Raw genomic sequence first — 12,968 nt, 5'->3', positions numbered from 1 at the left:
GTTTACTAATGATCACTATATTTGATAACTGCTATCATTTTATCGGAGATTGCATACCTGCACGTTTTTGTCAAACCTTTTTTGCTGCATCCCCAGACATGTTTGGTTTTTATTGAATATCTGAATAAATACAATACATTGAAACCTGTCTATAAAGACCAACCAATGGAGACAAGAAAAACGGTCTTTATAGGCAGGTGGTCTTCGTGTTCAGGTGCCTATAGTACACGTTTTAATGAGAAACCATTTTCAAGGGAAACAAAAATTGTGTTTTTTGTAGTTTTTTTTGTTGTCAGTAAAGCAGGTTTGACTGTACAACACAAACTTCTCAGATTTGGTCGCATCCCAAATCATTCCATGTGGGAAACTGTTTGATGGATATTTTAGGAGGCTATACTGATAATGGAAATTATGAATACCAATCCATTACTCACATTCAAAACAAAGAACAAAAGAATTCCAATCAAAATCTCAGATTCTTGGATTACACTCATTGTTAAAACTCAAACGAAACTTACTTTCAGAAAATCGAGGTCGCATATTTTCGATTTAGAGATCGTTTTAATCATAATTTTCTTCATTTTTATTAATTTTATACTGCCATCAAGACCATTATAGTCAGAGACCCGGAACTAAAGGGGTCGAAGGGCCCTTTGTTAGTAATGTTGTTAGCAAGAAGCGTAATGAACAAAAGAAGAAAGGAAGAAAAATAAAAAGGACGTGGAGGAGGAGGAGGAGAAGAAGAAGAAGATGAAGAAGAATGAATGAGACGAAGGAGAGGAATAAGAAGAAGAAGAAAAACAAGGAAGGATTAATGATTGTGGCTGCAGTTTCTTTCTGAAGCTCTTTTAATTCAATTTCGTGTTTCTGAATAGCGCCATCTCTGAATGAATGGTTGCCCCCTTGAATATTTTTCTTTCTTCATAGAATAAGTTGTCGATATCTTTCTCTGCTTAACTTATTCGCAAAGGGACGGGATGTAAATGATACGGAAGAGGGTAGGGGTGGGGATTCGTTCCTATTGTAGGCCACAAGTTGCCCAATTAACTGCTACTAAGAAATATGCTAGACGTGTTTTCAAGAAATAATGATCGATTTGTCATCATAATTATGAAGCAGAGCAGGACAAAGAAAATGAATATAACATAAGCCAATTATTGTATACTTGTGTACTTTGTATTGTGGTTTAATGAAAGATTTAAAATTGACGGCGAGTGTATTTTAATTTTAATTTTTCATTGAACCATTTTTTTCCTTGATGTTAGAATGTTATAAATCAAGGAAATAATTTGATTTGTGTGTGCATTTAAGCTCTAGAGGCCCTCTAGTGTTTGTTTATCTGTGGATATTATATTTGTTTGTACTCGCCATGACATTTTACAATAATATTTTGCTCATGTTTGTTTAAAGTCTTGAATTTTGGACTTTGATGGAATGGCGTATTGTATTCAGAAAATAAATTTTATTTGATATGTGAGATAAATAAAACAAAATTAAAACAAATCTCTCTATCTCTCTCTCTCTCTCTCTCTCTCTTTCTCTCTCTCTATACTTGTTTTTATCAGGGTATTATCTCTAACCGAGATGGGGAGGGGTCGAGACTCAAAGAGGAAGGGGAATTGGAGAAACTGAGAGAAGGGAGAAACTTATGAGAGATGGGGGCAGAGGGGAAAGAGGGGGTGGATATATATATATATATAAAGTGTAATATAGAGAATGGAGTAGAAGTTTATGTTCGTAGATACAGAAAGAAAGGACCATCATATTTTGTGAGAAACAGAGAAGGTGGGGGAGGGGGGGGGGGGGGTAACGCAAACGTAGAGTTACCCACAGATTTCAATGTCTATTTTTCTTGTGGGATCTCAAATATATCATCAGCGCACCAGACGGAAGGAAGCTATAAGCAACCAACCCCGCAGAGATGGTTCCCCTCCATTAAAACAAGATTAAGCAGTGTGTCGCTTAACAATATACTCAATAAACTATCACATCGTTACCGATGCATCTTTAATCGATAATTTGCCTTGTGCTTCCCCGCTGGTACTATTCAATATTCAATGCTCTGTGTGGACATAGAATGAAAGGAAAGAGTAAGTGTAATAAGTGTAGGCCTAATATGAAAGCCCACCCGCGCGTGTTACACTGATACACTCTCTGTTGCCGTGGAACCAATTATTAGGGGACCTTTTTGATCGGCACTGTATAGACCCCCTCACAGAGTACATACAACGGCTTTCTCATATATATCAAGATTCGGATCTGCAGGAATTGGAATAAAGTAGACGAATTGCAATCAGCTAGTACAACTAAAACAACAGAAGTAGGGAAATATACTCCAACGAGAAAATTTGTTATACTCCAACGAGTGATGTACTTTCGATGTGTCGGGAAGACCGTCCCGTCCCGGCCCGGCAGACATAACTTTCTCAAGTTATGATGGCGCTGCATTTTGTGACAATCAGGAGACTTGAGAATACCTTTTCTTTGTGCGTCTTTTCAGGTAGGTTCAACGTATTTTGAATATTATCTTCGATACGTAAACATAGACCTACATGTATTAAAGATGGCTTAATTTCCAAATTTAGATGAATTTAAATATTTTCGAATTATATCGCTGCATTTTGGGAAAGACTGTACTCAATATGATAACCCTACATTCTGATAAACAAATGCTCTTACGATGTTATCTCATCATAGTTCATTGTCAAGTCTTTTATTTACTGTCAAATTTCGTTCAAAAACGACTTTGCGTTTTCTGTGCGAGATAATACAGATAAACACTGAGAAATAAAGCTTAACATTTGCACACTAAAACGTCAGCATAACCGGAGCTTATAGGGTCTAAATTAAATTGAATATTTTAGGGTTCAACTTTTAAGAGTTGCAATTTTAAATATGCTTCCTTAACCCAGGGGTCAAATTATAACATTTTAAGCTTGAAATGTACACCCTTTTACATGTTTTATGAATGCTGATTTTCATCTTGGTACAAATTTAGAGACATGCAGTCTAAGAGAGCTGCACCCATTACAAGCTTTAATTTTTCTTTATGGCTTCCTTCGTTTTGTCAATATATTTGTTGTTGTACATGATACATGGAGTACCGATATATATATATTGTATTTGTTTATGATTGTTAATGATTCAGAAATAGGTTTGACTTGAGTAGAGTTGAATTGAGTCTTCGTGATTGAATGAGACGAATCTGGTTGGTTAGGCATCTAAAGTTTGCTGCTCGCGAAAGATGGTTCTGTTATGGATAAAACATTGGAGACACGAATAATATTGTGGTAGAGTTTCATAACAGGACCCGATCGAAAGAAGTTAGAGTAGTACTTGCTGAAGTTGACTTGCGTTAGTTTTATACCAAGCAACTGCCATTTTATGTCATGGATTAAACAGTGGAGACACGAATAATATTGTGGTAGAGTTTTAAAACAGAACCCGATCGAAAGAAGTTAGAGTAGTATTTGCTGAATTTGATTTGCGTTAGTTTGATACCAAACAACTGCCATTTTCTTTTTCATCTTTATCACGTTTTGAGTGAGTTCGATGAGAGCGGGATTACCATTGCTACGGGTTCAATAGATCAGCCGGCTATGGGGGGTATTATTTGGAAGACGTAACAATAGGAAGGGGTGATAAACTTGCTTAGTCTAGGGAGCTCAAACACTGAATGGAACAAAAACTTTTACGAACATCTACAGCAAATAATTTCGATAGACGACATTAATTGGAGAATCGTTTCCTTGTCCATCTGGAATTCTGGATACATGGATTGTTCGGGTAATTATATGGTCTACCTGTAATCGTGTAATTATTATGTAAACGTACATTGTACATTGTAAAGCGCTTTGAGAGGGCCTTCGGTCCTGAAATGCGCTATAAAAGAACGAACTATTATTATTATTATTATTACCTCCTTAATTTCTTTTATGCCAAGTCTGAATTTAAATCGATTAATGAAGTTTGGAAATGGATGATTATCAAATATCTTTGTATCAAATTATTTGTCCGAAATTACAAGAAAGAATATTTTAATTAACTGGTTAACCGCCTACAGCACTGCAAATGTTTTAAAATCTCCCCTTTTTTAAAGTTAAAATAAATAAATTGATATTCATAAATAAAGTCCTGGCTGGCAACTTTTTTATGGTAGATAGTTGTTTTAAACATATTTAGTCAAAAGTATTTCGTTTTTTTTTTCTTTGGTAAAGACGAAACCTCGCAGAGTTAATACATAATATAGGAGCAAATCTACCAAAAGGTGATTATCTGCCTAAAATCTCCATGCATTCGAATATTTTTTGCTGGAAAATGACGCTAATATACCGCTAAACGGTGTAATCATACAAAGATTTTACGTGATAGACGGGAGTACGATAAAAAGCTTACTCAAATTGGTGTGGTCTGCGTTAAATTTATTAAATCCGTTTGCAAGATATAAGTTGCATTTTCCGTTCACGATTTCTGTCTGCTACAGAATACCAGCAGTGTATATCAAGGAAGACTAGATCCAGACAATGAAAGACACAAGAAACTAGTGAACCCGAACAATTTATTGATGAGAGTCTCATCATGGACAATGATGTTTACACGTTTCTTACAATGACCATTGAAAAGGCAAAGCCATGGATTGATAATAGTCATTGCCAGACGGGTCTAGAGGGGTACTGAGAGGGCGGGTGTGTGTGTGTGGGGGGGGGGGGGGGGGAGGGGGAGAGTAAGCCGCGACGGATGAGGAGAGACAACTATAGAAGGGATAATAATGGGACTTCGGAGCTGTGGTGGTTGAAGTCAATGGTCGAGTAATAGGGGCATGGAGTACACCCCCTCCAAAAAAAAAATCGAATGGCGAATTTGTTAAAAAAAATTAAACACACCAAAAGACAAAAATAAAAATGAGAAAAATACAAAGAAAAGAGAGAAAAAGAGACCGTGAGGGCATGGTAATTATGAAGATGATTACGACCCTTCCCATACACGAACATAATACACCCTGCCACCCGAAGGCCTCGTTTTCTCGCATTAGTAAGTCCAATGCTGTCCCACCCCCTTAACACCAGTGCCCTTCAATGCCTCAAAATTTGGCTACGCCACTTGTTCCACCCTAACCATGTTCCAACAGAGGTTCCATGAACAACACTTCTTTGGAAAGGCAGAAGAAACAAGTGGATGACCTCCTTCATGAGAGGGGGTCGATAAAGGCAATTGATTGTCCAAATTTTCCTTGAACATTATTGTTCATGGTGGAAATATTCATGAGCTTTGGCTTTGGAAACCTTTTCATCTTCCAGATGTTTCCACTGGGTCCATAGAAGTAATTCATAATTGTAAAAGTCCTCTCGAGTCTGCTCTGTACAGCTTTGTTGAAGAGGCGATCGAGCTAATATTCAATTTTTTCGAAGCTCATGACATGATGATACTTTCAATATTTTTTGTAATAAGTTTTTCCTTTCAAACATTGTATTTCTTATAATTGTCGTGTGATAACTCAGTAATTGTGGACAAGAGGTTAGATTTATGAAGCAACCACAGCTGTAGTTGCATTAAGTGGTCAAATATGCTGCAGGATCAAGGGGAGGGGGGGGGGGGGGGCTGACGATTTGGTAATAATATAGGCCTATATGTCAAACTGGGTTTTGCCCGGGGGGATGTCCCTTATCGTTTTATATCATAATGATCCTATATTCCGTTTATTTTCCCATTATTCAAGTTCCCCACTTGATTAACTTGAAAATTATTATAACTATTGAACAGCTATCATTGAGTGAACAATTTTATGTTGTTATTATATGCAAATATGTAAATCCTACATTACCAATCATGTTTAGCAAATTGTTATTCAAAATATAATTGCTTGGTCGACCATTTCTGTATAGGCAAATGCTCAATAAAATGCTATTTTCTTTTAATAAGTAAAATAGCATCGGACAACTACAGATATTCATAAAGGTTTGCCAGCTATTATCATCATTTCCTTAAGTCACAATAAGAAAGGAATAGGAAGTTCCCGGGCGTTAAGGCAAAAATCCATATTTTGACACCTTTCTCACTACATTATAACGATCTCTTGACTCGTCTTCCAATCAACATACCACTCGAGACTATTATAACAGCGCTCTACTTTCGCTTGATTAAATAGGTTAAACACCTAGAGTGCTCAAAAATATCGATTTTCATCTTGAGGCAAATTTGGAGTACCTATAACTTCAGCCCCTTCGAGTCTTCATTGTAATGCGCAAACGAACGTGTATGTTATTGTCTTATACCGCAACCCCAGTCAGACAGTTGCGACCGATACCGGACCGATAAAAAACTGAACATAAAATTTATAATATACACCGAGTAGCCAAGAAACGATCGGTCACACCGAGACCGTTCCCAGATCGAACACAAACTTACATTACTCGATTGGTGCTGAATCAGTTTGGAGTGATATCTTGGTCACACCAACCAAAAAGACCGACCTCACATCGACTATACACAGCGTTCAAGAATTTATATTACCACAAAATGCCCCAAGAATCGGTCGGTTATGAATTATGAATTGGCCATTCTCGTAACGTAATCAGATTCAATGCACAAATAAATGTTAAGTGCCTCGTTATAAATTAGTTGACAAACCTTTGACAAAATGATAATTGTATTTCAAAAGTCAGAATCCGAATTGCATACATAACGTGTTGGTCGGACAAGTCATAGCAACAACAATTAGGCAATTCGCGTTCTGATTATTGAAATTCATATAAGTATTCCTAACAAGCGAAATACATAATTTGTAACAACAAGACAAAGATTTGTTCATTAAACTTACATTACGGGAATGGTCTATTGGTTTGGCGGTGTGCCTGAGGTACTCATGTTGTGGTCTGTACCGCAAAAGGGTCGCTGGGGTCAAGCGTGTGGGACCGCGAAAGGTAACACGGCGTTGCCACGACGACGGGACGCTGTACGGCTTTCATGTACATTGTATTAGGATTCATGTGCACGGTGGAATCATGTACCATCGATTTTTTTTATAAACAAAGAAAAGGGATTCGGTGCTGGGGCAGGGTGTCAGCTTTCACTTTTGTTCCCCAGTATATGACTATAGTGGAAGTTCACCGGTGGGTTCTTTTGCGTGGGAATAATTTATGATCAGAGTTCGTCGTCATGTCTCCAAATCTCTTTGGATCTAAAGTGCTTCAAAAAGGTTAGAGTTGGGCATTTTTTAATGATTTATGTCAGAGGTCACATTTGTTTTTAAATTCTCTGCGAATCAGGGTCATAATATTTCTATATTCTTAACTTATTACATCGTTGGACTAATTTGTATTCAGAGATCGTCATCGCCATCATCACAATCAGTTATCTTTTGGATCTATAAAGATTCAGAGCTGGGATTTAAAAAGGATCGCATTTGTTTTAAATTCTGCGCGAATCAGGGTCATAATATTCAATATTGATATATTCTTAATCTATTACATCGTTGGATTAATTTGTATTCAGAGATCGTCATCATCACCGTCATCATAATCATATATCTTTCGGATCTAAAGGGATTCAGAGCCGAGGTTCGAGTTGGGATTTTAAAAAGGATCGCATTTGTTTTTAAAATATTGTGTATAACAATCTGACATACTTCCTTTATATTCCTCTGTTCATGAGGCTACCATTGGATTAATTCATGTTTTGAGACCGTTATTGTTGTGACCTACGTATTATTTGGATCTAAAGTGATTGAAAGAGATTACATTCTAATTTCTCATGCGTCATGATATTTATATCTTCCTTTATTTTCTACTTTTCTTCTATTGTCGACGTACGAGTTGCGAGCTTCAAAGCCGATGTGCGAATTACGATTTAGTAAATAAATCGGAAGAATCATAATTGTTTTCCTTAGAACCATTCCAGGATCATAATATTCATACTCTCTATACTTATACCTGTGAAATATCAATCGTTGGATTAGTTTGTGTTCCGAGATCGTCATCAACTTTTTACTTCATACTTCAAAGAGGTAGAAGTTTGGATAATATTCTTCATACCGGAAGCAAGTAGGATATAACTTTTGTTTAAAGTTCGGCATAATTATAAAAATGTCATGAGTCATGATGATTATGTCTTTTCTATGGCTATTTAGTCCAAATTGTTTTTGTTTTTGTTTTTTTACTCACCGTGTAGGTAGGTAGCTTTTTAACTTTCTTAGAGAATATTTCAGTCTAGGTCTAGGCCACAATAGACAGGTTTAACTGTATTTTGTCCCATGCCTCACAGATTATTTGAACTATTTTAGTAGGCCTATATCCCGATGGTTGCACATTATAGGCATATATACCTTGGATTAGACTATCTATAAATCAAAATTTTAATTTTAATTCTAATGTTATGGGTTAGATGGATTTTATCTTATTTTTCGTTCGTTTGTTCTTTCTTTCTGGACCACTATGAATAACAGAGCCATCCTTATAACGGTCTACATAGAGCAATCCAATCGTATTCTGTTTTAAGAACTATTTATTTATGTTAATGTTATATATGGAATACAAACTCAAATCAAACCTGTTTATTGTCTATTACATTTCATAGTTTACAAATTTAATAAATAGATCCCCCAAATACACACAGTGTGCCTTGGAAGGCTGTTCTGTACAATGATGTTCATGATACAATGGAGACATCACGGTAAAAGTAACACTAATAGAATATAGGATCAACGTGGACATTCTTCAAAAGATAAGGCGAAACTGGGAAATCTCTTACTCTGCTTTATTCTCTTTTTTTCCTCAAGAATAATATCCCCATTTCCCCCTCTCTCTCTCTCATCCCTCTCTCAGTAGTTCCATTATATCTCTTGAAAAATAATCGTAAACCTAAGTTGCAGATTAGCAGACTGAATGGAACTAAATCCGCGTGATCCGATCCCACATCGAATTCATTAAGTTGTTTCATTAAATCGTTTGTGCAATAAAAACATGATTAAATATGTATAAACTCTTTCCAATCTCTCTCATCACAGACACAAATCTAGAAGAAATCCGTTTAACTCTCAATTAGTTGCAGGCATACAATTACATAGGCTGGCTCTGACTTTAGGGCTGAAAGGGATATTTGAGTTTTGGTAGAAAGTTCAGTATTAATCAAACTGAAGTTTAGTAGACAAACTCTTCACCATTACATTAAAAACTCATAAAATTATTACTGCACCATGCTCGAAAGGTATAAACAAATTACAAACGACTTAGTAATAAGCCTGTTAAAATTAAAAAGAACCGGTAAACCACATGAGGGCATTCTGTAAAAAGTCATTGGTTTTAACCATTTCGAAAAACGAAATTGGGAATGTATGTTTTGTTAAAATAATGATTAAATAGAGAGATCATCGACAACTATTTAAAAACATCTGTTTTAAAAGTGTAAGCATTTTTTGTGTCTCTCAACGGCTGGTTCAAAAACTATCATATATAAAAATTAAAAAAATTGTGGGACCCCACAAAATATAAGATTTCCCGGCGAAATTCGCTAGATTGTAATTCCAATCCATTTACTTTGCTTTTAAGTTAGCTCAGATCAGCTTTGCCATGCCATTTATCATTCAACTTTCCCGTTTTTGTATTCTCAATTTGGATTTTCTCATTTTGTTTCAACTCCAGGTGTTTTTACGGAGCTTATGCTAACTTGACATATCTGCGAGGAAAGTCTAAGAGTCAACAGCAATAGCCGCATCGTGATACGCACCGGGAAACCATTCTTTCATCGTCATCGTCACCACCATCTTATAGTTATATTCCTGCCAACAGTGCGTGACATCATTACTGGAATGAATTCCTTTTGGGGATCGCGTTGACTACTACTTTTGAAGAAAGTTATAATAGGCCTTCTTTTGTTTAGGCCCTGTTGAAATACTTGCATCGATCATGGCTACAGAGGACAAGCAGATTCAGTACAGTCCTCAGGTAACACCGCGATCAGCCGCTGGGTCAAACGGTGATGACGAAACAGGCGAAGAGGTCAAACCAGAGGAACAACAAGTTCCGCAAGAAGGGTTAACCCAAGCCGAAGAAAATACGACCACTGAGCCGAACGAGTTTGAACTTCCATCGGTAACAGGCAACGATGTTGAGACTGGTGGGTCCAAAGTCGATGGCCCCAGCGAGGCCAAGGAACAGATCACACTCGTTCTTCCTTCAGTCGCTGGGTTGGTCCTGCACCCAGAAAAGGGCGAAGTTGGGAATGATGGACTCACCGAGAGCGTCATTCTCGATGATGACAATGAGGAAGAACTTCACCTACCGCACATTGAAGTCAGTCAGTCGGGGAAACCTTCGGGGGAGGCGGGCCTTCCCACTTGGAATGGCGACGCGGAATCGCCCACCATGCAGCTGTCCCAGAAACCGCGAAGGGAAATTACCGCCGAGAACGCGCATCCGAAGTGTTTCGGGAACGTCGGCGCGGCGGGGTTATCGCGTGTATTCACGTCCGGCAGTTTCTGCCCTGAACTTTCAATTCGCGCCATGGCTCCCAAAGTTCCATCTAACGACCTGCCTGTGGAATACAAGCCCTCACTGCCGAACTTTAGAGAGAGAAGCAAACATGTTGAGAGGAGCAGGACAATTCCGGATATGCCGCGGAGGCAGAAAGATACCTTCAAGATGCCCGAAATACGGTCATCAAAAGTGTCCCTGTTTGCGCGGGACGGCGAACGAGCAAAGAATCTTCAATTTGGTCCTGCTTCCACGTGGAACTTGGACCGGTCTAGGACTGATATGAACGGGAGCAAATCCAGGCTCCGCGAAAAACTTCAGGAAGAGCAGAAACGTCCAGAAAGCGAAAGCGACGAGTTAACGCCATCGGAATCGGGTGAGATGGGACAGAAGATTCATCAATGGTTTAAGAAAGACCGCAAGAAAGATTCGAAGAACAATGGACACGGCAACGCTAGGAACTCAAAACGCTCAAAGAACATGTGGGACGCTGGAATACAAACGCGCGTACATCGAGGACTCGCCTCCTCCATGATCAAACCGAACGAAAGTATAGGGAACTATTTGAATGATGTAACGTCAAGCCGGTTTCCTGAAGTCGAGACCCGGCAAATCGTAGCAACGAAATCATGAAACGGTACAAAGTTAAGCATTACTCATTGCGTTGGGATATTATGCATGTTGCACACGAGGCGTTTTGTGGATTACGAACTACTGCACGGTGCGGCCTTAGGTCCATGCTCTAATTATTAACGTGCCACGTACCAAAAGTAAATGCACAATTGTCATTGTTCTTAACATAATCTGAAGAAGAAAACAAATCTTTGGATGGCTTCTGACAGTGCAAGGTTAGCTCAATTCGAGCATATTGTTTAACTGTTTCATTACATACTAATACGCAATCATTGGTCATTTACGTTTCTTACAGTGGAATATAATTTGCTAGAATTTTTTTTAAACATGGATTTAAAGTACTCACCCGAAGAAAATTCACTGATAATTATGGACAAATTATATATGGATGGAAAGATTTTCTCTTGAAAGACACGAATAATTTGCTGAAAATTAGATATCATGGAAAGGCGTAAAATGCAATTTTGTGGCTAGCAGTGTCTCGCATGTGACGTCACGAATCTTGACGCTCTACGGAGGACCGCTGAAAATCTTGATCTCAAAATTAACAGTTTTGAGAGATGATTACTGCGGACCCCAAACATATTTTGAAGAGGGTAGTTGTTACATTCGATCAGTAAGGCTTCCCCTTCGCAATGGTATTAATTTTGCATCAATGTTCAAAACACTTTTGATCCTTCAGGTGACTACTTTAAGCACTTAAATAATACAACGCACATAATTTTGTCACTCGCTCTTCTCTTGCCACGGGAATGATGTATTTGGATGATTGTCTTGGAACTATGGAATTTTTATTTATGCTGTGGACCTTTCCCAAATGATCTTGTGATCTCAAATTTCAATTACTACTCGTGGGCAAGGCCAAGGTATTTTTTATTCATATATAATTATTATTGTCATTATCATTATTATTAATATTATTATTTTTTGTTTTTTGTTGGGGGGGGGGGGGGGGGGGGGGTTCTCATTTTGATGTCCCATATTCGTTACGAAGAATGAATAAAACTTCTAGCAAACAACATCGCAAGTGGCATTTTTCTTGATGTTAAGTCTGGTCCGAGCTCTATCTAGTTCAATACAGTGTGACCCATTAAAAACGGACTAGCATATTTCCAATAATGTGGGGCGAAAATCACTGGTACCAGTAGATAGAGAACCTGTTTCGATGTGAAATGTTACCAACATTGCTAAAGTCGGTTGAGTATCTTTTTAAATCATTATTATTATCATTTATTCATTTTTAATTCTATACCCATTTTTTTTTGCGAAACAATGTCGGTGCCATCTACCGGCAGTACCCCTTGCAGAAATGATTTTAGGAAAAAAAAACCTGTATCAAATTTGTAATTGTTGGTATCATTTTTCATGCAAAATGATTCTCTTTATTTTGTACCCGCATATTTGACCCCACATCAGTGGAGGCACGCTTGTACGTTTGTATTGGGTCACCCTGTACAGGGCTTTTAACTGGATAGGATCATTGGGTATACTTAAACTTTAGGTTTTTTTGTAACATAATGGGGCAAATTACCTTGGACTTTTCCGTAATACGTTTTACAGATAGGACAGTATATGATTATGCATGTACATATAAAGTCTGTTATGCTGTAATATTGAAAAGATAACATCGCAATAGAGTCGATTATGTATAACGATTTGATGTAAATGGGGAAAAGTTTTGAAATACTAGATCTCACTTGATTATGCTGTGTCCTTTATCTCAATAAATTATTCTAAAAAATTTAAAGTTAATTCTCTACTAAAAATATATCCAGTTTTAGAGGAGTTAGGCACTTAGTCGAAATCATGAAATAATCATATCTGTAATCATAATGGTATAATATTATGTCTGCATTGGTCTAAGATATA

The 12,968-nt window shown here is 37.5% G+C and overlaps 1 protein-coding gene across 1 annotated transcript; it reads left to right on the top strand.

The window, feature by feature from the left end:
* The first annotated feature begins 2,152 nt into the window (after window positions 1–2,152).
* Window positions 2,153–11,196, top strand: LOC105446430. The gene is made up of 2 exons (XM_030982079.1): window positions 2,153–2,500; window positions 9,636–11,196. The coding sequence occupies exon 2, from the start codon at window positions 9,900–9,902 to the stop codon at window positions 11,097–11,099; it is 1,200 nt and encodes a 399-aa protein (XP_030837939.1). The 5' UTR covers window positions 2,153–2,500; window positions 9,636–9,899; the 3' UTR covers window positions 11,100–11,196.
* Window positions 11,197–12,968: the final 1,772 nt, after the last annotated feature.

The sequence above is a fragment of the Strongylocentrotus purpuratus genome, unplaced genomic scaffold (assembly GCF_000002235.5).
Source record: "Strongylocentrotus purpuratus isolate Spur 01 unplaced genomic scaffold, Spur_5.0 spur5_contig_823, whole genome shotgun sequence".
In the NCBI taxonomy this organism is placed as follows: Eukaryota; Metazoa; Echinodermata; class Echinoidea; order Camarodonta; family Strongylocentrotidae; genus Strongylocentrotus; species Strongylocentrotus purpuratus.
The sequence above is the reverse complement of the archived record's forward strand: the minus strand, read 5'-3'. Positions and strand labels throughout refer to the sequence as shown.

Excerpts from the sequence above, each read along its gene's own strand:
- LOC105446430 (XM_030982079.1), top strand. The coding sequence starts at position 9,900 with ATGGCTACAGAGGACAAGCAGATTCAGTACAGTCCTCAGGTAACACCG.